Source organism: Notolepis coatsorum (genome assembly GCF_963971535.1).
Source record: "Notolepis coatsorum genome assembly, chromosome: 2".
In the NCBI taxonomy this organism is placed as follows: domain Eukaryota; kingdom Metazoa; phylum Chordata; class Actinopteri; order Aulopiformes; family Paralepididae; genus Notolepis; species Notolepis coatsorum.
In genome coordinates this window covers 87,842,917-87,864,688 of record NC_140166.1, presented here as the reverse complement: position 1 = coordinate 87,864,688, position 21,772 = coordinate 87,842,917, and the positions used below count along the sequence as shown (strand labels likewise).

The 21,772-nt window shown below is 42.2% G+C and overlaps 1 protein-coding gene across 1 annotated transcript; it reads left to right on the top strand.

Annotated features, from left to right (window-relative positions):
• Positions 1 to 758: 758 nt before the first annotated feature.
• LOC311223463 (lysosome-associated membrane glycoprotein 1-like) lies at positions 759 to 21,427 on the top strand (the record flags this gene model as incomplete). The annotated part of the gene is made up of 9 exons (XM_084308250.1): positions 759 to 795; positions 1,583 to 1,713; positions 5,098 to 5,317; positions 6,846 to 7,007; positions 7,322 to 7,557; positions 15,492 to 15,611; positions 16,709 to 16,775; positions 18,378 to 18,545; positions 21,288 to 21,427. 9 exons carry the CDS (start codon positions 759 to 761, stop codon positions 21,425 to 21,427), a joined length of 1,281 nt encoding a protein of 426 aa, XP_084164376.1.
• Positions 21,428 to 21,772: the final 345 nt, after the last annotated feature.

Genomic DNA, 21,772 nt, shown 5'->3' with positions numbered 1-21,772 from the left:
CGGTAGGCGAGTGGTAACGATAGTGTTAGCTTGGAGAGCCGGAAAGTTAGCATAGCTCGCGCTTAGCATACCAAGGCTCCGAGGCCTGTTACTCCCAGGTGCCCGTTGCCTGCTCCGCCGGGGCCGGCTCTCCATCCTCGGCCGGGGGGGACGCTGTGCCGCTTCGAAGGAAACTCTCTGCCTCGGACGGCGACGTGAACAGGCGGTTGCAGGAGACAACTCCGTGGCCCATCTTGATCTTCAGAGTCGCAGGGTATAATAGGTAGACCTCGATGCCCTTCTCACAAGCAACTCCCATAGCCTTAGAGAAGGCCCTGCGACCTCTGGCGGTGTAGTCGCTGAAATCCGTGGCGAATCTGAGGGTATAATTACCCACTTTTGGAGGGTGTTTCCTGGCCTCTTGGAGAATAGCCTGACGTGTCGAAAACCGCAGGCAGCAAAATATAAAGGCACATGGACGTTCGCCCTTCTCCGGGGGACCGTTCCTGAATATTCTATGCGCCCGCTCAATCTCTGGTATAGAGATGGACGGAAACCACTGTGGAATCATCTTTTCAAGGTACTGAATCGGCGCATCGTTTTCAATGTTTTCGGGCAAGCCGTATATTCTGATGTTGCACCTTCTATTCTGGTCCTCTAGGTCAGCCATCTTATTTTCGTAAAAAAGGAACTTGTCTTCAATCGCCGAGTTCTCGGTGGAGTTGGTTTCAGCTACGACCGCCACCTCTGCCATCTCTTCTTCCACCCTAGAGAGCCGCATGGTCGCGCTAGCTACATCCTCCTGGAGCGAGTCCAGTCTGTTGGTTAGCTGCAGCATGCTAGCATCAAGCTCAGCATGGAACAAAGTCCTGATAAATTCACTGTCAACCTCATTTAATGTTCCAATCTTGTTCTGTATTTGTTTAGCCATATCTACGAGGTATAATGTGAGTGTATGTCGTAAAATTTGCGTCATAATCAATATTAAAGTGAAGTGGTCACGGAGCTCGGAAAAGTTACGCTGTCATCTGATCCGAGCGTAAACCGGAAGCCCCACATTGTACATTTAATTTTTTGTATCCACTTTTTCTCCTCTTTTTTCTATTTTTTCTCCCATTCCAATTTCGCGGTGCCAATTCTTCCCTCCCCTGTCTTGAACGTTGCTCGCATATGCCCCCCACTGGCCGGTTGTAGGGAGGATAGAAGCCTTGCATCACGTGTCCCCTCCGATACACGAGGAGGCAGCCTGTCACATCTTTTCACCTGCCAGCGTGGACTCTCATTGGCGAGGTGTAACGTGTGGGAGGCTCACACTACCCCCGCCATTTTCTGTCTTTGCTGTGCAGGCGTCCCCCAACCGACCTGTAGGAGTCGCTGTCCACAACGTCCAGATTACCACCCATTGACTTCCATCCGCTAACTCTGCCAATTGAGTTAGTATGACGACTCGCCCAAGTCGGAGGCAACGCCGACAGCCGGATTCACATTGTACATTTTCATAAATATGTCAATATATTATTTATGGCTATAAAATAACGTACAATAAGTACCTTTTTCCTGTGGTCGATAAGTACTTTATTTACATATTTTCTTTCCTCTGCAGGTTTGGTCCAGGCTGTGAGTCTAGAGGTACGGGAGGGGGACTCAACCTGCATCAAAGCTGAGTTCTCCGCCTCTCTCTCCATCACATACAACACCTCTACTGAATGGCTGCTTTTTTTTTTTACTGAAACGGTATTATGTCACTTCTGGCTGACCCCACTACTAGACCCTCTATTTAAAGGGCCAGTTCTCCCCCCCAAAAAAAATAAAAATGAGAAAAAACACAAAGATTCAAATTCTTTATTGGCTACATATCATATAATATAACCGATAGGGCATACAGACCCTCATCAGCACCTTTGTTTACACTGTTTATTATATTGCCTATATTTACATCTTTCTTCTATTACCCTGCTCATTCCTTTACCTCCCCTCCCCACTCCCCCATTAAAGCAAAAAAAACGTATATTATCTTATCTTATCCTGTCTTATCTTATCTGATCGTATCTTATCTTATCTTACCCAGAGAGCTATCTATCCATGCAGATAGTTTCAGTGTGATTCACCTAGTTTTGAATATAATTAATGATAATGAATGGAGGTGTAGTTCAGTAGAAAATAGTTCCTACATGAAACTGCTCACAACAAGGTCAGTAACCAGGTCATGATTTATGGAAAGAGACGTTGCTTTTGAGTTTTTCAAATACATTTTTTTGAGTGCCGCTCAGCTCCATTGTATTGGAGTGACGGCACATATTTCTATGGCAGACATCTCCATTCAAGGGTACTACGACTATGCTTGCACCTCATGGTACCAAAGCACCTCAAAGGCGCTAAAAACTAAATTACAAACATCACAAAACAAACTGGTCAGACTACTGCTTGACCTTAATCCTAGAACCCACCTCACCCCTGCCCACTTTGACAACCTAGGATGGCTTAGAGTAGACGACAGAGTACAGCAACTTGCAATGGGCCTGGTCTACAAGATACACTACACCACTACGGTACCCATGTACATGTCAAAATACTTCCCAAAGGTCAGTGAATACCACGACCACAACACCAGAGGGAGCTCCACAAATCATGTTAAACCCAGATTCGGCTTAAACAAGGGACTAAACACATTTCACAATTATGCCACATCAATGTGGAACGCCTTACCCACAGCTGTAAAGGAATGTAAATCACTACCCACTTTCAAAACCGCTCTCAAAGAGCACCTACGGGAGACTGCAATTCAAAACTGGCCCCTGTAAATGTCCAAACCCAACCCCCTCCAATGTACAGTTTCCCCCACCCCGCCTACCCAACAACCCCCCCCCACTCCACCCACCACTCCAACTCCAATGTACAGTTTTCCACCCACCCCACCTACCCAACCCCCCCCCACCCCACCTACCTAATGTACCTAATGTACAGTTTCTTCCCCCTCAAATGTATATACAAGAAAAAGAAAATACAAGAAAATACAATAAAACGTAATATAACACAAGCTGTATGCAATGTATGTAAACAAAGAAACAAGAGGAATTCAAATACAATTATATAGGATATAGTGTGTTTTGTCTCAAGTGCCATGCTTTCTCGAAAAATCCTGCAAAACTGAAGATGTTCTCCACAAAAAAACAACTCAACATACAACTCTCAGACTGCCAAAACAAATCCGGATTTACAATTTGGATTTTCTCAAATAAAGCCCTCCTCAAAGCGGTGTACAAAGGGAAATAAAAAACAAAATTATATGCATCCTCCACCACTCCCAGATCACATAGAACACACAACCGCTCCTCCTCAGGTTTACCTTGGAATCTACCCACTTCCACGGCCGATGGCAGGGTGCCAGACCTCAACTGGGCACACAGAGACCTCTGTCTTCTCTTTAAGTTTAACATTACATAAGGTTCAGTAAAATACTCATTTTTTATTACAACATATTTTCTAAGTTTAGGCTTTTTCCATATCTCCACCTTCCACTTATCCTGATGGATTGTTGATAATTTTGTTTTAATTATATGAACCTTACACAACACTGCAGATTGTTCATGAAAATCATACTTAAGTCAGCCGAAGAAAAAATCATGGACATCTCTCTTGACCAGGGATGACCGTGTGCTCTGTCCCAGTTGAATATCTTTTTTGTCACCCTGTCATTTGGAAGCTGGACCAGGCGGTTCCATAACCTAATCATTTCTCCTTTTTGCTTGACCAAGCAAGAGTCCCACCCCATGTCCCCCTCTATAGCCCCTTTTGGTGTATATTTATGGACTCCTAAAAAGTATCTCATGGCACGGTTCTGGATAGCATTACATTCAGGTGCATCATCAAAACCCCATACTCCAGCAGCATAAAATAAAACAGAACCCACCATTGAATCAAATAATTGCGTAAATGTTGAAAACCCAAGGTCAGTGCACACTTTCATTTTACTCAGCACACCCCTTAGCGCCCTTCCTGCTGACTCAGACAGTATTTTCCTACCTTCTATGAAGCTCATGTACTCATTAAAGATTAAACCAAGATATTTATTACTGAGTATAATGCTAATCAGATGTATGTACAGAATTGTAGTATTAATGTGCAGTGATACAGATATAAAGACACTATGGTAGTAAGTCATACTGGCCAGCAGCGTAACTAGTAAGAGTAGGTATGTACAGATTTTTTTATTTTATTTTTTATCCACTTTTTCTCCCATTTTTTCTATATTTTCTCCCATCCCAATTTCGTATCATCCAATTCAACCCTCCCCTGTCACGGACGCTGTTTCTTGCCTCCCACAAGCCGGCTGCAATGTGGACTAAGTCATACATAGCACAAGTCCCCTCCGGTACTTGAGGTAACAGCAGTCGCATCTTTTCACCTGCGCAGCTCGATCTCTCAGTGGCGAGGAGTAACGCGTGGGAGGCTCACGCTGCCCCCGACACTTCCTGATTCTACTGCGCAGGCGCACCAACCGACCTGTAGGAGTCGCTGTCCACAACGCCTGATCCCCACCCATCAGTTTCCCACCCCCTAATACGGCCAATGTGTATTAGTACGGACGACCAGCTAAACTGAAAGCAAATGTGGAGTGCTGGGCTCGAACAGACGAGCCCAGCGTCTCCAGCATTTCGTGGCGAGCGCCTTGCCCACTACGCCACGTAGCCGCCCCTTGTACAGATATAGATATAGTATATACAGATATATACAAATTATTATACGCAGGTATACAGACAGATGTGGATCAATAAATATATATATATATTATATGGTAAGAATAAATACAATATCCCCAAGTCATTGTCAATACTGTATCTCTGTTTCAATACCAACACTGTACTCTGTATTGTATATTGTATATATGTATATTGACTGAATATTCCTTTACTTACTTTTTACTTACTTCTTAATAATAATAATTTTTTTAACTTACTTTTTTTTTTTTACTGTATGGAGCTCTTACAGAAACAAGCATTTCATCATAAAGTATTCTGTATTTTATTCTGACAAATAATAAACAAACTTGAAACTTGAACTTGAACTTCTCTGAATTTCAATGTCAAAGCCAGTGTTGTGTCTCCCCTCCCTCCTCAGAGGACAGTGACAATACCTCTGCCTGACTCCACCACCATCGACACAGACAGCAGCTCCTGTGGCAGCGATTCCAGTTCACCATGGCTGGTGGGCGTGTTCGGAGCAGGCCACGCCCTCGGGCTGGGCTTCTCCACCAATGGCAACCTATACACCGTGGCCAATCTGACCCTCCAGTACAACCTGAGCGACACCACCCTCTTCCCTATGGCCGACAGCGCCGGTGCGTATGCTACGATGGCGGTTCTCAATGTGGGGTCTGGGGGACCTCCGAGGGTTCTTCGGGGGGTTCCTGTGGTTGTCCCCAGAGAAATTGGGAACAGCTTGATTTATACTACTATTTCACTGACTAGAAGTTCATTCATTCATTTATTCAATCTTTATTTCAACTCGAAAATCACTGAAGGCACACCCTCATTTCCAATGACGTTGAGTGTACAAACATAATAGATACACAATAAATACATGACAAATACAATAAACAATACAATAAGTGCATCATAATCATTTTGTTTAAATCAACAAAAAAAGAAAGCTATTCAGCTACAAGCTAGCCTAGCTTACCACAAATGAATAGAAGCAGATAATATGGACCACTAGCCTAGCTTAAACCTCATGGAGAGGTGTTTTTGGCCAACAGCTAGGCTAGCTGTTCCGTATCTGCTTCCATTAATTTGTGCTAAGCTAGGCTAGCTTTCTACTGAAATTGGTATCTTCTTGTCCTTTAACAGAGTACATTTATAATGACCATAAAACAACAGAGTCACATACTAGAGGGTTTGATAGACAGCTCGCTCGTTCCAATCATTTGACTTGGTCGTTCGTTAGATTGGATGTCGTTGTTTTAGCTCCTGCCCCTTACCGGAAGGACAGATTTATTTTGATTTCAGTGTGAAACATAATTTTTTGTGGTACTGTTGATTACTGTTGACTGTTGAGATATACTAAGAAATCTAAAATGTTGCCAAAAATTGGCGGCCACCTATTGATCCTTAAAGGATCACGCCAACATTTTGGGAAATTAGCTTAGCGGACATGACCGGTTAGCCTAGGCAACTAACACCTCTCCCGAAGGCTAACCGGTCATGTCTGCTTCCATTCATTGTGCTAAGCTAGGCTAACATGCATCCAGATGGCTTTCTACTGAACGCACAGAGAGGAAACTGGTATCTATCTTCTTGTCTCTCTCTGGAGAAGACGGTAAGCTAATTTCCCAAAATGTTGGCGTGTTCCTTTAAGTGTGTGTTTCATAATTTGGCGTTCCTCCGTCTCTGGGAGCACATATTCTTCTTCTCTCTGTGACAAAAGCTTTTCATTCTTCAATCGAGTGGTGTCACACATCTGCTGCTCAAACTGATAATATAAAACATTTGTATACAATATATATATACACATATGAATGAATGAATTACTTTTATTTATATAGCACCCTTCACAGCACGAATGCACAGGGTGCTTTACACTACAGCTTAATATAAAAACACAATCAAACAAAATCAGAAATAAATGACAACAACAACAGACAGTAGTTAAAAAAGACAGTGAAACCAGATAGAAAAAGTAGAATAAAAGAATTTGGATAAAATCATGAGTCACTAATTAAAACAAAACTATAGGAACAGTGAGGACAAGAAAAAGAAAAAGTGCCTATGTATGACCAAAGGCCTGTCTGAACAAATGTTTGTTCAAAGGCTTGTACTCCAGCCTGCAGCTCTGTTATGAATAACGGGGATTGTGATTGGTCTTCCCAGATGTGGTCACCTTGGTGTCGACCACTGTAGGGATCCAGGCAAGGGTCGACACCACCTACCGCTGTCTCAGCGCTGCTGCCGTCAGAGTGGGCGGAGCCACCGTCACCTTCTCCGATGTCAGGATGGAGGCGTACATGCCTGGAAATGACCTGAGCCCCACCGGTACGAGAGAGAGAGAGAGAGAGAGAGAGAGAGAGAGAGAGAGAGAGATAATGTTATGATGCTATAGCTATGCAATCTCTTTCTCCACTCAACTTTTGGAACCTATGGCAGCAACTTGCGAGAGAGAGAGAGAAAATTGACATTTGTTTGTGAGAGTGACAATTGACCAGTGGTGTTAAATATGAGAGAACAATTACTATATTGTATGTATGACAGATTCTTAGGATGACTTCCCATTCAAAGAGATATAGGGGTCTGAGGCAGAGCAAACCCACCTTGGTGACATGATGTTTACTATGTCTTCTCCCTCCTAGAGAGTGTCTGTACAGCTGACGAGGCCTCCACCACAGTTCCACCACCACCTCCACCCGTTACTACGACAACAGCCCCAGCCCCTGCCCCAACCCCCGCCCCAACCCCCACCCCCGCCCCTCCAGGCCCGCCTGAGCGGGTCAAGTACACCATCAACAGCAGCAACGGCACGCTGTGCTTCCTGGCCCAGATGGGACTGCAGCTCAACTTCTCCTACGTCTCTGCCTCCCAGAATAAGGTAACGTCCCAAGAAAACTTCTCTCCTCCCCTTCCTCGACAACTACCGCCAAGGTGCTTTTGAGCAAGGCAAGTTCAAGTTTCAAGTTTCAAGTTTCTTTATTAGTTGTCATACAAAAGTACAGAATACTTTTATATAAAATGCTTCTTTCTGTTTTGCTCCAGAGATTGTGCTAGATAAAAATAGATAAGTATAAAATAAGTATAATAAGTATAAAATAGAAGTCAAGTACAAAAGTGTTCAATATACATATATACAATATACAATGCAGAGTAGAAAAGTAACTGAGTTACAATACAATATACAGTACAATGCAGAAATGGGATGAGGTACAATTTAGGTACAATTTACAGTAAGGTGTAATGAGGTATGAGTTGTAGTGCAAATTCTTTACCAATAAATATAAAGTGTGTTAAGTGTCTAAAGTGGGTGCTGCAGTGAGTTGTTTGTTTAAAGTGAGTGTGTGCATGTGGATGTGTGTGCTGTGAGGGCTGAACGATTAATCGATTTTTAATCGAAATCGCGATTTTAAATGATGCAATTAAAAATCGCCAAGCCTGCAATTAAATTTATCTTTTTATTTTTATTTTTTTATTTAACCAGGAAGTCCCATTGAGATACAAGATCTCCTTTGCAAGGGAGACCTGGCCAAGATGACAGCAATAACATTTGCAATACATCACACAGCAATAAAATGTGCGATACATCACACAAGAACATAATAAATGTGCATGTATACAATATACAATACATCACATGTAAACACAAAAACACAAAGCAGAATAGTCTACATGATAGTAAAAGTGTATAATACAAGGTAATACAGTAATTTTGCAGTTGGGACCCGACTACAGAAAGCAGCAACATTCTTCTTGTAGGAAGTTATGTAATACAGATTTAAATTCACCAAGAGAGACCGGGGTGTCCCTTTTCCACTGCATGGTACCTACTCGACTCTACCCTACTCTACTCGCTTTAGGTACCTGGTACTTCGTTCCTTTTCCACTGCAGGTACTAAGTACTCAGTTTGTCTCCGTGTGGGGAGGCGGGGCCGCTGGTGTACAGCATGAGAGCTCCAGCATAGCTATGTCCGTGAGGGCTTGGAGCAAGCCAGAGTAAAACACAGTTTTCAATCAATCAATAACAACATTAACCAGACTCTCGTTGTGTCTATTCTGCTAACGCTAACGTTACCTCTCATTGTGTCTATTCTACAAGCTTTAACGTTACCTAGGCTCTCGTGTCTATCTGCTAACGTTAACGTTAGCATCAGGCTAACAACAAGCTTTAACGTTACCTCTCACATCTATCTGCTAACGTTAGCATTAGGTAATAACCGGTTTAAAATGGATGGTGATTACCTCACGTTGTGTCTATTCTATTAGCATTAACGTTACTAGTACAAACAATCAATAGTGAGTTATATTGATCACGCTATGTACGATAGCCATGCTAAAACGCTAGCACATTAGCACCTAAGCTAACAACAAGCTTAACAAATCAGCGATCTTTTTATGAGATTAAACTCTCCACTCTGTGGCAAATTGTGTTGATGTCGGTTTTGTTTCATCAATAAATTAGGCAGAATACACAGTGACTGTATCCTTTTTTGTTTATTGCACTTGTTCCTGCTGCAAACAAATAATTAATCCTAAGCGAGCCATTAAAGATTTTTTGTGCAGACGCTCCAACGAGTGACGCGTCTCTCTTCTGATCAATCAGTGGTCTGCAGTGTCAATCAATCAATCAATCAATCAATCAATCAATCAATCAATCAATCAATCAAATTTATTTATATAGCACATTTAAACATGACACTTGTCAACCAAAGTGCTTCACAAAGGATGCTTGGTTCATACACATACAGCTCATTATAGTAATATTCCACAATTATTGATGGGGGGTTGATGAGACAGCCTTGGCTCCCCCCTCCAGCACGCATACGAGTTAGCTGCCATCACCAACGTGAGGCGCTGGTTTATTGTCATTATACAGCACAAGTGCAGTACAACGAAAATAAGTTATAGTCATACAGGTATAGAGACACTATGGTACTAGTCATACTGACCATCAGCGTAACTAGTATGGGATATATACAGATATTTATATAGTATCTACAGGTATGTACAGACAGATGTGGATATATATATATATATTAGAGGTGGGCATAGATTAATTTTTTTAATCTAGATTAATCTATCTGCAATCCTGGATTTAATCTAGATTAATCTAGATTTAAATCGCCCAAAAAAAAAAAAAAACCTGCCGAAGGCATTCAAAATATGTGTGTTCTACCCAAATAATGACCAGAAGTAAGTCCTTACTTTTTCTTTCCTCCTTATGTTTCTCAGGCCAGGTGGCCCATTACACCATGAGCCCATCTCCCGTTTCCAAAATGCATTACAGACTGTTTGAAAAAGCTGTTTTGCTATGATAATTGGTAATGAAATATCAAAATAATGTTCAATAAGATGTACTTGTGTTTAATAAGTTGTTTTATTCAGAAGTTAACACAAATAAATAATATTATCAGTACAGTACAGTATCTAGCACACTCTCAGGAGCAAAACAGAAAGAATTATTTCAAACTTGAACTATGTGACATGGCTTGAATCAACTGCTCCAGTGGAGTTGCTCAGTGGCCAATGGTGTCAACTGTGGTTGTACTGGGCGCCTGTAACTGTTCCGCAACTGTAAGTTACTTCCGGGGTAGGCCTGATTGGCCCCGACAGGCACGTGACGTGCAACTCTCTTTGCCGCGCGGCACGCTCCGCGGAGCGGAGCGGCAGAGCTTGCGGAATTATGTAACCGCCCTAATCCGCCATGATTTTCATTCGGCGCTTCAGCTCACCTGGCAGAGCAGCGGTCCTGCGGTCCTGCGGTCCGTTGTTGACGAGTTCGAATCCCATCAAAATTTTTTTTTAACGTGATTTTTTTTTAACATGTATTCTTTCGCCGGTTAAGGTTAGGCATGGTTAAGGTTAAGGTTAAGGTTAGGCATTGTTTCGGAGTTGGTTAAGGTTAGAACGGTTAAGTTTAGGCGCTGTTAAGGAGCTGGTTAAGGTTAGAGTTTGTCTTAGAGAATGGCAATATTCTTTCTATGGTTAAGGTTAGGCATGGTTAAGGTTAAGGTTAAGGTTAGGCATTGTTTCGGAGTTGGTTAAGGTTAGAACGGTTAAGTTTAGGCGCTGTTAAGGAGCTGGTTAAGGTTAGAGTTTGTGTTAGAGAATGGCAATAGACAGCCTATTTCCGCGCGACAGCTCTCAGCAGCCTCGTTGCGCGTCCTGAAGCTGCCGCGTCACGTGCCTGTCGGGGCCAATCAGGCCTACCCCGGAAGTAACTTACAGTTGCGGAACCGGTACAGGCGTACTGGGCAGCTCCCAGGTGTGAATGGAACTGTGTGAATGTGAAGCAGGGCGTTCCTGAAAAAGAGCATCTGTGCTCAGCGAACCTACCCTGGGTAAATAAAAGGTAAAAAAACAAAATTAAATTTTTTATTTATTTTTATTTTTTTTAGATTAATGCGTTAATTATATTATCGCGCGATACTAGTATAGCGTTAACGCAGCACGTTAACGCCGTTAACGGCCCAGCCCTAATATATATATATATATATATATATATATACGGTACGAATATATATATATATATAAAAAGCTTTTATATATATATTTTTTTATATATACAGCATTATTGTACATGCTTTTATACAGACTTATATGGGATATCTGCAGGTGTATAAATAGGTATATAGGAGGATTATATGCAGGATTATATGCATCATTCAAAACTCTGCAGCTAGGCTATTAACTAGAACCAAGAGGAGAGACTAGTATTCAGTCCAGTATTAGCTAACCTACACTGGCTTCCGGTAACATTTAGAATTGATTTCAAGAATGGGCGGCTAAGTGGCGCAGTGGGCAAGGCGCTCACCACTAACGCAGGAGATGCTGGGTTCGAGCCCAGCTCTCGGCGTTGCTTCCGGCTCCGCTTGTCGTTCATACTAATACAATTTGGCAGTATTAGGGGGTGGGAAAGCCAGTGGGTGGGGATCGGACGTTGTGGACAGCGACTCCTACAGGTCGGTTGGTGCGCCTGTACAGCAGAATCAGGAAGTATCGGGGGCAGCGTGAGCCTCCCACGTGTTACTCCTCGCCACTGAGAGATCACGCTGTGCAGGTGAAAAGATGCGACAGCTGCCTTCTCGTGTACCGGAGGGGACACGTGATGAAAGGCTTCGTCCACATTGCAGCCGATCAGTGGGAGGCATGGTCTAACAACGTTCGAGACAGGGGAGGGTAGAATTGGATAATACGAAATTGGGATGGGAGAAAAATAGAAAATGGGGAGAAAAAAAGTAGATCAAAGAATTGATTTCAAGGTCCTCCTCCTTATATACAAAGCACTAAATGGAACAGGACCAAGCTACATTGCAAATTCTCTAGTCAACTATGTGCCTCCTAGAACATTGTGATCATCTACTACTGGTCTATTGAAGGTTCCAAGCCACAGTCTAAGGAAAATCGGGAATGCAGCCTTTGCAAACTATGCACCAAAGTTATGGAACACACTACCTATGGACATTAGGGAAGTTGATCTCTTAATATTTTCAAAAATAAGCTAAAAACGTACCTCTTAACCATCGCCTTCTAATACACTCCACTGTTGATTGTACTGTAGCACTATTTTACTCTGTCCATTCTATTGCATAATTTTACTATCTATTCTATTCTACTATTTTATTACTGTATTATTTTACTCTGTCTATTACTTTTTATTACAGGTTCAAAACTGTCAGGTATTAAACTGTGGGTTTTAAACAAGAGACAGGCTTTAAAACTGTGTAGGACCCAGGCCTGGAACTGCGCCCTGAGAGGGAGGTTTGCCCTGAGTGGGAGGTTTGAAGGGTCAAAGTGGGTATAAAACAGGAGGGAAGACTGTCAAGTTTTAAACTGTGGATACCAAACAGAGAAGGTAAAGACGACTTTGAACTGTTGAACAGTAATCCAGAACTATTTTAATCTATTCTACTATTTTATTGCACTATTTTACTCTGTCTATTTTATCTTACTCTTTTTATTATTGTCTATTTAAAACTTAATCAAACCATAAACAAGGTGGCCAGACATTGACCTAGGACTAATAGGAACCCAAGGAGGACAATAACACTACCTGATGCATACTGCACCTTATGTGACACTGTGAATACTGTGAATATATATTTCAGTTAGTTAAATAGTTAATTATATTGACATTTGTTTACACTGCTGTGTTTTTTTTTTTACTACCTTTGATTTTATTAGGGATCCCCATTAGCTGGTGCGATAGCAACCAGCTAGTCTTCCTGGGGTCCACACACAAAAAACATACAAAAACAATCACTATTGCAAAATCAAAATGATTAAAAGTCAGTACACACAATGCATAATGAACCTACTGTAACAATTAAGATAGCTAAAATTACATTAGTGTAAAACAAAAACAAAAAATTACTTTACAGTGTTAAAAACAATTTAAAAACAATTTAAGATTATTTTTTAAAGTGAATCTACTGTAAATGCAGCAGAGGTTCCGAGGCAGGCCATTCCAAAGAGTTAATGCTCTAAAAATAAAAGATCTCCCCAAAGCGCTGGTTCTAGGACCTGGCAATTCAAGCTGCCCACTACTGGAACCTCTAGTGTAATGCTCGTGCACAGTATTACTAAAAACAATCTGATTATGTATAAAAACAGGAGTTTTACTGCTCATGACAAACTTGAACAGCACAAGTATATTAAAAGACAATCTATTTTCAACGTTAAGCCAAGAGAGGCGGGCATGCATACGGCTCACATTAGACCTTAGTGAGCAGCCCAGTACCAACCGTGCTGCCCTGTTCTGGACCACCTGGAGCTTCCTGAGGTCACCACTGGCAGCAGATGACCACATCGCAGAGCAATAGTCAAGATGACATAAAACTAAACTTTGCACTATCTGACATAAAAGGGGACGGGCAACAAAAGAAGCACATTTCCTGGAAATACCAATTGCTCTTCCCATTTTTACAATATAATTAATATGCTGAGACCAAGACAGAGTGCAATCCAGCATCACTCCAAGGAGTTTAGTACTTTCAACTTGTTGAACTGCCTAATTACACAAGTTTAAATGAAGCTTTGGATTTGTAGATAACCTGTGCCTTGTTCCCAGCACAATACATTTAGTCTTGGAGATATTAAGGACAAGTCTATTACATACTACCCAGTCATGCACAACTTTAAGTTCTCTACTCAAAACTTCATTAAGTACACTGCATGATGGTGCAGCGTAATACAATGTTGAATCATCTGCATAAAGAACTGTTGTAGCACATTTGGTAGCCCAAGATAGGTCATTAGTAAATACAGAGAAGAGCAAAGGTCCTAGGCAACTTCCTTGCGGCACGCCACACTCTAGACCTCTGCTACTGGACAGGCTGCCATTTAGATACACCTTCTGTGATCTAGAGGACAAATAACTTAGTATCCACTTTAAAGCAGAAGAGTTAAAACCATAACATTTAAGTTTATCAACCAGTAGAGAATGGTCCAGCACATCAAATGCGGCACTAAAATCTAACAGCACAGCTCCCACCAACATAGAGTTATCTATAGCTTTAAGCCAGTCATCAGTCATCTGTATCAAGGCAGTAGAAGTAGAGTGACCAGCTCTATAGGCATGTTGAGAATCTGTTGCAAGCTTGTTTGAAACAAAATACTCTTGAATTTGTGAATGCACCAACTTTTCCATGATTTTGCTCAAGACAGGTAAAATACTTATAGGTCTAGAATTTCCCTCATTAAAAGCAGCTTTGGTATCCTTAGGTAAAGGAAAAACCTTAGCCTCCTTCCACATCTTTGGAAATAGACCCACATCCAAACATCTATTCATAATATGACATATAGGAGATGCTATGATACCAACAGTCATTCTCAGCACTTTACTATCCAGGTTATCTAGGCCTGCTAACTTACTATCAGGAAGAGAGCGGAGTAACCGCTCCACCTCACTGACTTCAGCCTGATGAAATTCAAATTCACACACTTTGTCTTTGATTATAATATACTTAATACAGTCATTTGTTTTAAGGTTGTTTGAAATATTCATAGCATGCCTTAGTTTAGATACTTTACCCACATAATAATCATTAAAATGATTTGCAATCTCACCTGGTTTCGTGAGAACAAATCCATTTGATGGACCTGTACCCCCCCTTCCCCCATGCTCAGTATATTTTTACTGTATTTATTACTGTATATTTTATTTCATTTTTATTCTATTTACTCTACTCTTATCCTAGGCAACTTGATTTGATTTGTGTTATTATTTAATTCGTGACCGTCCTGTCTAAATGTTTAAATGTTGAGCGATTTGCAGTGTCAAATTTCCCACGGGATAATAAAAGTATTTCTATTCTATTCTATGTTGGGATGTTAGATCCTAATGTGAAAAACTGTGATTTTATATGTCTGCACTTTATGTGCTCATTTTATGCCTGTCTTTTTTCTGTTGTGAAGCACATTGAGCTGCAGTTTCTGTATAAAAGGTGCTATACAAATAAAGTTTATTATTATTATTATATTCATACAGATATGTATATATAATATATCTGTGATAAATATAAATATATAATGTATATATGGTATATACAGCACTGTTGTACATGCTATCATACAGAGTATATGGGTAGACTATAGTGGGGTGGGTAGTTAAGATTATTATGATTACTGTACTATGATTACAGTGTAGGACAGTTGTAGACGGTGAAAGCAGTAGGTATGTATAAATTAAGGCAACAGAGTTCAGAGTTGTACAGTATGGGTAACAGAGCCTAGAGTGTAGGCAATGGACAGTTTGTGGTTATAAATTCTTTAAATAACACAAACAAATTATTATATTTCTCCCTCCTTTGCCAGACGGAGGTTGTGAACCTGCAGTCCAATCTCACGACTAGCTCAGGATCATGTGAACCTACCAGGGCCAGCTTAGTGTTGACCCAGGAGAGAACCACCAGACTCACCTTCACCTTCACTCTGGTAACCTCATCCTTCTACTGTGTGTGTGTGTGTGTGTGTGTGTGTGTGTGTGTGTGTGTGTGTGTGTGTGTGTGTGTGTGTGTGTGTGTGTGTGTGTGTGTGTGTGTGTGTGTGTGTGTGTGTGTGTGTGTGTGTGTGTGTGTGTGTGTGTTGTTGTGTTGTGTGTGTGTGTGTGTGTGTGTGTGTGTGTGTGTGTGTGTGTGTGTGTGTGTGTGTGTGTCACTGCGTGCGTGCGTGCGTGCGTGCGTGCGTGCGTGCGTTGTTTCTCAGCTGAACGAGTCGTACCCTTCCTGCTGACTTGTTGTACAGAACTTGTAAATCGCATTCACACTGCAGGCAAGAGTGGCCCAAATCAGATTTCTTTGCTCATACTGTATGTGAGATCTGTTTTTTTCATGACAGTGTGAACAGCACAAACCACATGGAATCTGATCTTTTCACTTTTGATTTGGGACACTTTCATATGTTGTTTTAAAAATCAGATTCTTTGTAATGCGACCTCAGTCTGAACATGAACTGGAATTCATCCGACCTTTATGTCACTCTAGTCTAGATTGACATTCGTTGCAATTCTGTGCTGGCGGGAGTCACTCTCACTCTGTGAATATAAACATGGAAGACATTTGTGATGGTGGTCACTGGAGGGACAGTGAGGAGTTTACCTTATAAGTATTTAGGGTGATACTTCTGTACAAGCAAAACTTGAGGGGACATACTGTATCATAACCGGTCTGTGTTTGAAAGCATATTGAAAGAAGAAATGTCTCTCTTTCACCTCCTCCTCGCCCCCATTATCATCTGCTCAATAATTACTGTATCTGGCCTCCACTGCACATCACCTTGTAAATGAATCCATAAACTGTGACTTCGATGCCCTCCATGTTTAGCTACGTCCATCTTCTTTATTGTTAATTTGCGAATGGGGGCCAGTTCGCACTGGAATCTGATATTGGACACATTAAAAAAATTATATGAACAGCCAAACAAAAAAAATGGATCTGAGCAATAAATCAGAATTGAGCACTAAAGCTTGCAGCGTGAACGTAGCCTCAGTCTCCCCTCTTCCCTCCTTCATGATGGTGTCGATCTGTTTGCAGAACTCCACGTCTAATACGTACCAGCTGAGCGGACTGGCTCTGGTCGCTGCACGGCCTGATATGAGTGGTAAGTTTGTAACAGTCACAAAGTGCCTACTATATTTCTGTTATTATTTAGTTGCAGTGCCATGTTTTGGTCACTAAGTGGTGCTCCTTGTTTGTACTTGATGTAGCAATAGGTTTCATTTGATTTAACTTGACTCGCTTCACTTCCTGTCTACCTTTTATGCTACAGTACCTGTCTAACGTTAACTAGTCTTCTCTAGTAACGATTTGGCTCATGTCAGTATATCTATATGTCGATCTCAGGCATTAAAGCGTTCCATCTTGAGTCTATAGTCACAGTCAGGACAGTAGCTCTACAAGTAGGCTCCCTTAAAACGGTAACGCTATTAAAAAAAGAAATACAGTGGAGGTTAAAATAAGAATATGACTTGGCCTGAAAAAAAGTTCAGTCAGGAGATTTTTAATTTGCTTTAATCCCTGCGATCTACGTGTATATTGAGAGAATATAGAGCCGTATGACCAGGCACTGTATGGTCATAAGCCTAACAGTATGTTTTGATAATAAATGGGTGAAATCCCAACAAGTAGCTCTTTGCTAAGCTAAGCTATCCTGGTGTAATTCTTTAACACTTTCAGTGCCACCAGGTGGCGCCAGAGTTAGCGCTTGAATGCCACCATCCACTTTAATGTTATCGTTAATATCGCCTAATCTATGTTTTAAATTATGGATATGTGTCTAATCTGCCCGTCGCTTATCAAAGAATCCTTTTCCAGTCAGTGCTGTCAAGGCAGATTGGTTTTTTATCGCTTCATTTCCGTTTGAGAGCATTTTGAAAAGCACCCATTTTGAGGTAAAAAACTGTCCATTCTGGGCCATTCTGTGATAATCGTCTTTTACTGGAATATTCCAGAACGTTGATATTTGTCGGCCTATTTATGAATCGTTTTCAAATAAACGCTAGATGATCAATATTATACGTACACGCACGCCCATTCGAGCCGCGCACGGATAATCGCTGTGTTCATTTCCTCTTGGATTTTTACAGTGAAACCGATAGAGGACATTTCACAAAACAGCTTATATCTTCATCAAAATGAGTCTGATTATCCTAACACTGATAACATAGATTCCTTACCTGACATCAGATGGTATCCAACTGGTATATTCCAATTCCTGATCACCATTCGAAAAAATCGATAAGTGTATAGATCCAACGTGTGTACAGTAGAACACATGATTCCGCGGGGCTCAGAGGCTCCAGAATGAACTCTGATAACCCCGGCTGCATCAGTGGACTGGAAAATATGGAGTACAGGATTTTTTTCCCCATCCATTTTCATTGAGTCCATTCCAAAATCCCTTATGTCATCTGGGAGACGATAGGGGGCGCTTTTTTCCACATCTGATCGCCGGCGGCTCTCGGGTAGACTAGGGTAGGCTCGCGTGATGCAATATAATTTCAGATCACAAAAAAAAAAGAAAGAAAAACTTGTGAGTGGCATAGAAAGTGTTAATGCTAACAAGTTAACACAGCCAGACACGTTACAAGTTATCTGTCGTTAACTGTTTTCGTCTTTTGTGACGAATGTCTAATTAGATAAAAAAATATAAAAAAAACAGAAACAACCCAAAACCATCTCTCTCTCTCCCCTTCCCCCCCAGCTCCCCTATCGGTCAGTAACGGCAGTCTAAACTACCTGCAGAGCACGCTGGGTCGGTCCTACGTGTGCATCGCGGAGCAGACGCTGCCCGTGGTCGCAGCCTTTTCACTCAACATATTCAGGCTGCAGCTCCAACCCTTTGGCGTCACTGAAGACCAGTTCGCTGCAGGTACGAATATTATTGCCTTTTCTCTGTCCCCAATCGTCCTCTTCTTCACGTCTTACAGCTTGTTTGTTTATGAAACCGAGTGGATTTTAACCTGGGACCATGGAATCCACAGGTGGCCGCATTAACCAGCTGAGCTAAAGGGTCAGACCAGTTTACATCTTTACATCTTTAATTTCCCACTTTTCTTTCAAATAAAATTTTTTTCTTTCTCTCTCCCTCTCTCTCTCTCTCTCTCTCTCTCTCTCTCTCTCTCTCTCTCTCTCTCTCTCTCTCTCTCTCTCTCTCTCTCTCTCTCTCTCTCTCTCTCTCTCTCTCTCTCTCTCTCTCTCTCTCTCTCTCTCTCTCTCTCTCTCTCTCTCTCTCTCTCTCTCTCTCTCTCTCTCTCTTTTTTTTATTTAGTTTTTTAGCTATGCCCAAACAGCTGGTGTAAGTTGGTTTTATGAGGTTGTAAAGTTTGTCTGTCCTTCTATCATCCCAAAAATCTAAAAGAGATATAGATATTGGTACAATATCACAACAAATATCACACCAATCGGCCTGATGGCGGTGCTATAACCTATTGCCCGGCGTAGCACAAACGTGTTAGTGGTCCGTATCCGCTTCCATTCGTGCTAAGCTAGGCTAGCTTGCAGCCAGATAGCTTTGTACTGAACGCACAGAGAGGAAACTGGTATCTATCTTCTTGTCTGACTCCGGAGAAGACGGTAAGAACATTTCCCATAATGTTGGTGTGTTCCTTTTAAAGCACAAATCCACACAGCAATTAAACATTCCTGCTGCCAAATTGGCCGCAGATCATCACAAATTATAATAATAATAATAATAATAATAATAATAATAATAATAATAATAATAATAATAATAATAATATATTCCATTTGTAGGGGCGCTTTATATTTGTGGAACAAATCTCAAGGCGCTACAGTGTAGAAGAACATAAAAACTAGTAAGAGAGTAAAAAAATAAGAACATAAAATAAGTAGGACTAAAACTAGTAAAAGACTCAAAAAGAGTAAAATAACATCAAATGTGTGTGTGTGTAAAACTAGTTAAAAATCAACAAAAGGCTCTATTAAAAAGATGTGTTTTGAGGCCCTTTTTAAAGCATCCACGTTATGTTGGGCTCTCAGATGGTCAGTGAGACAGGGAGCCACTGAAGGGACTTGAGGACGGGTGTGATGTTGTGGTATTTACGCACTCTCATCAGGATCCTAGCAGCGCTATTCTGAATGTATTGTACCTTTTGAGTGTTCTTGCTAGGGATCCCGATGATAGGGTGATGGTAGGACTGTTGATGTGGTAGGGTTATCTTGAGGTAGAGTTGGGTGTCATCGGCGTAGCAGTGGACTGATATTCCATGCCGGCTGGTGATAGAGCCAAGGGGGAGCATGTAAGGGGGCTTTCTCATTAGGAACGGGGGCTCCGCTCCGTCCTCACTCCGTCCCTGAGTGCGAGCTCCCCCCCTCCCTCTCCCCCCTCTGGTTTGTGTACACACTGCAGTCTTGGTTCGCTTCGGGTTTTGTTTACGGTTTGCGTTTAGAGCGTGTAAGCTGCCGTAGGCGATGATGTCACACTCGAACGTCAGCACATGAAGAGTTGAACACACGGTGATGGAAACTGGATGCCCGATATAAAGAAACAATTCAAACGAATAACCAATAAATATGAAGTTATCTTTGAAATTCTGTTGTCAATCCTTGTCAATATAACCCACCCCCTTTTCTCACGAATGGAACTGGTGTTGTGGAATCCGCTTTGAGTGTTTAATCCGCTTTGAGTGTTTTCCAGGGTTAGCGGCTAATGCTAGTTAGCTTAGCCTAGTCATGGGATGACTTAGTTAGCAGCTAACGTTAGCCCATTGCTTGCGTCAATTATTATATTGCATGTCATTGAAGGTCCGTGCTGGTCTGTGTCTAATGAAATTACAATTGCATGTCATTGAAGGTCCGTGCTGGTCTGTGTCTATAATGAAATGAGAGGAAAGCTCTGCGCTAAAGCAAGCCTCATCTCAGCCGCGACGTGACAACATACTCGATTATATAAAAATAATCTCGCGGTCTACTTGAGAATCAGCCTGCAATCTACCGGTCGATCACGGCCGACTGGTTGGGCACCACTGGTCTATAGAAATAAATGCATTCGAACAAGAAACCAATGTATAGACATAGCAATGGCAAAAAAATTGCCAGGCCTAATGTGAGCCAGGGAAGTCTTGGGCTTGTAACGTGGCTTCATCTCGAAGTTTTCATCCACTGAGCTGTGAGGCTCAACATGCTTGTTTGGTTGAGGTCTGAACTCGCCAAATTGCCCATAAATATAGTTTTTGTGAGTATTGTCCAGTTGTTGCTGTATGTTTTTATCTGCCCAAAATTCAAGCAAGCATGAAAGCATTACAGTAAGCTTGCACACCACGCCCGCTCCTCGTCGGGGACGCTGGTTCGCGACCGAGACCACCTATGCCAGCGGTCCAGGTTTGGAGCGATCAGCGTCCCCGGGGACGGGGAGGAGCGTTCTCATCACGCGATATTTTGGTGCGATCGCGCTCTGATTCGACCCTGATGGCTAGTGTGAAAGCCCCCTAAGGGAGTGTGAAGAGGGTGGGGCCGAGGACTGATCCTTGAGGGACACCACAAATGTTGTAATTGTTCTCTCCTACTTAGAAAAGCTGCCATTTACCAATTTCCAAATGTACTAATGTTACCCTCCCTCTTCCCCTTCTCTCCTTCCGCCTCGTGTCTCCAGCGGAGGAGTGCGGTCTGGATCAGGACCAGATGCTAATCCCCATCATTGTCGGAGCCTCTCTGGCCGGCCTGGTGCTCGTGGTCCTCATAGCGTACCTAATCGGCAGGAAGAGAAGCCACGCCGGATACCAGACCATCTGAACACACACACACACACACACACACACACACACACACACACACACACACACACACACACACACACACACACACACACACACACACACACACACACACACACACACACACACACACACACACACACACACACACACACACACACACACACACACACACACACACACACACACACACACACACACACACACACACACACACACACACACACACACACACACACACACACACACACACACACACACACACACACACACACACACACACACACACACACACACACACACACACACACACACACACACACACACACACACACACACACACCTGTTCCTGTAAGGCCTGGGC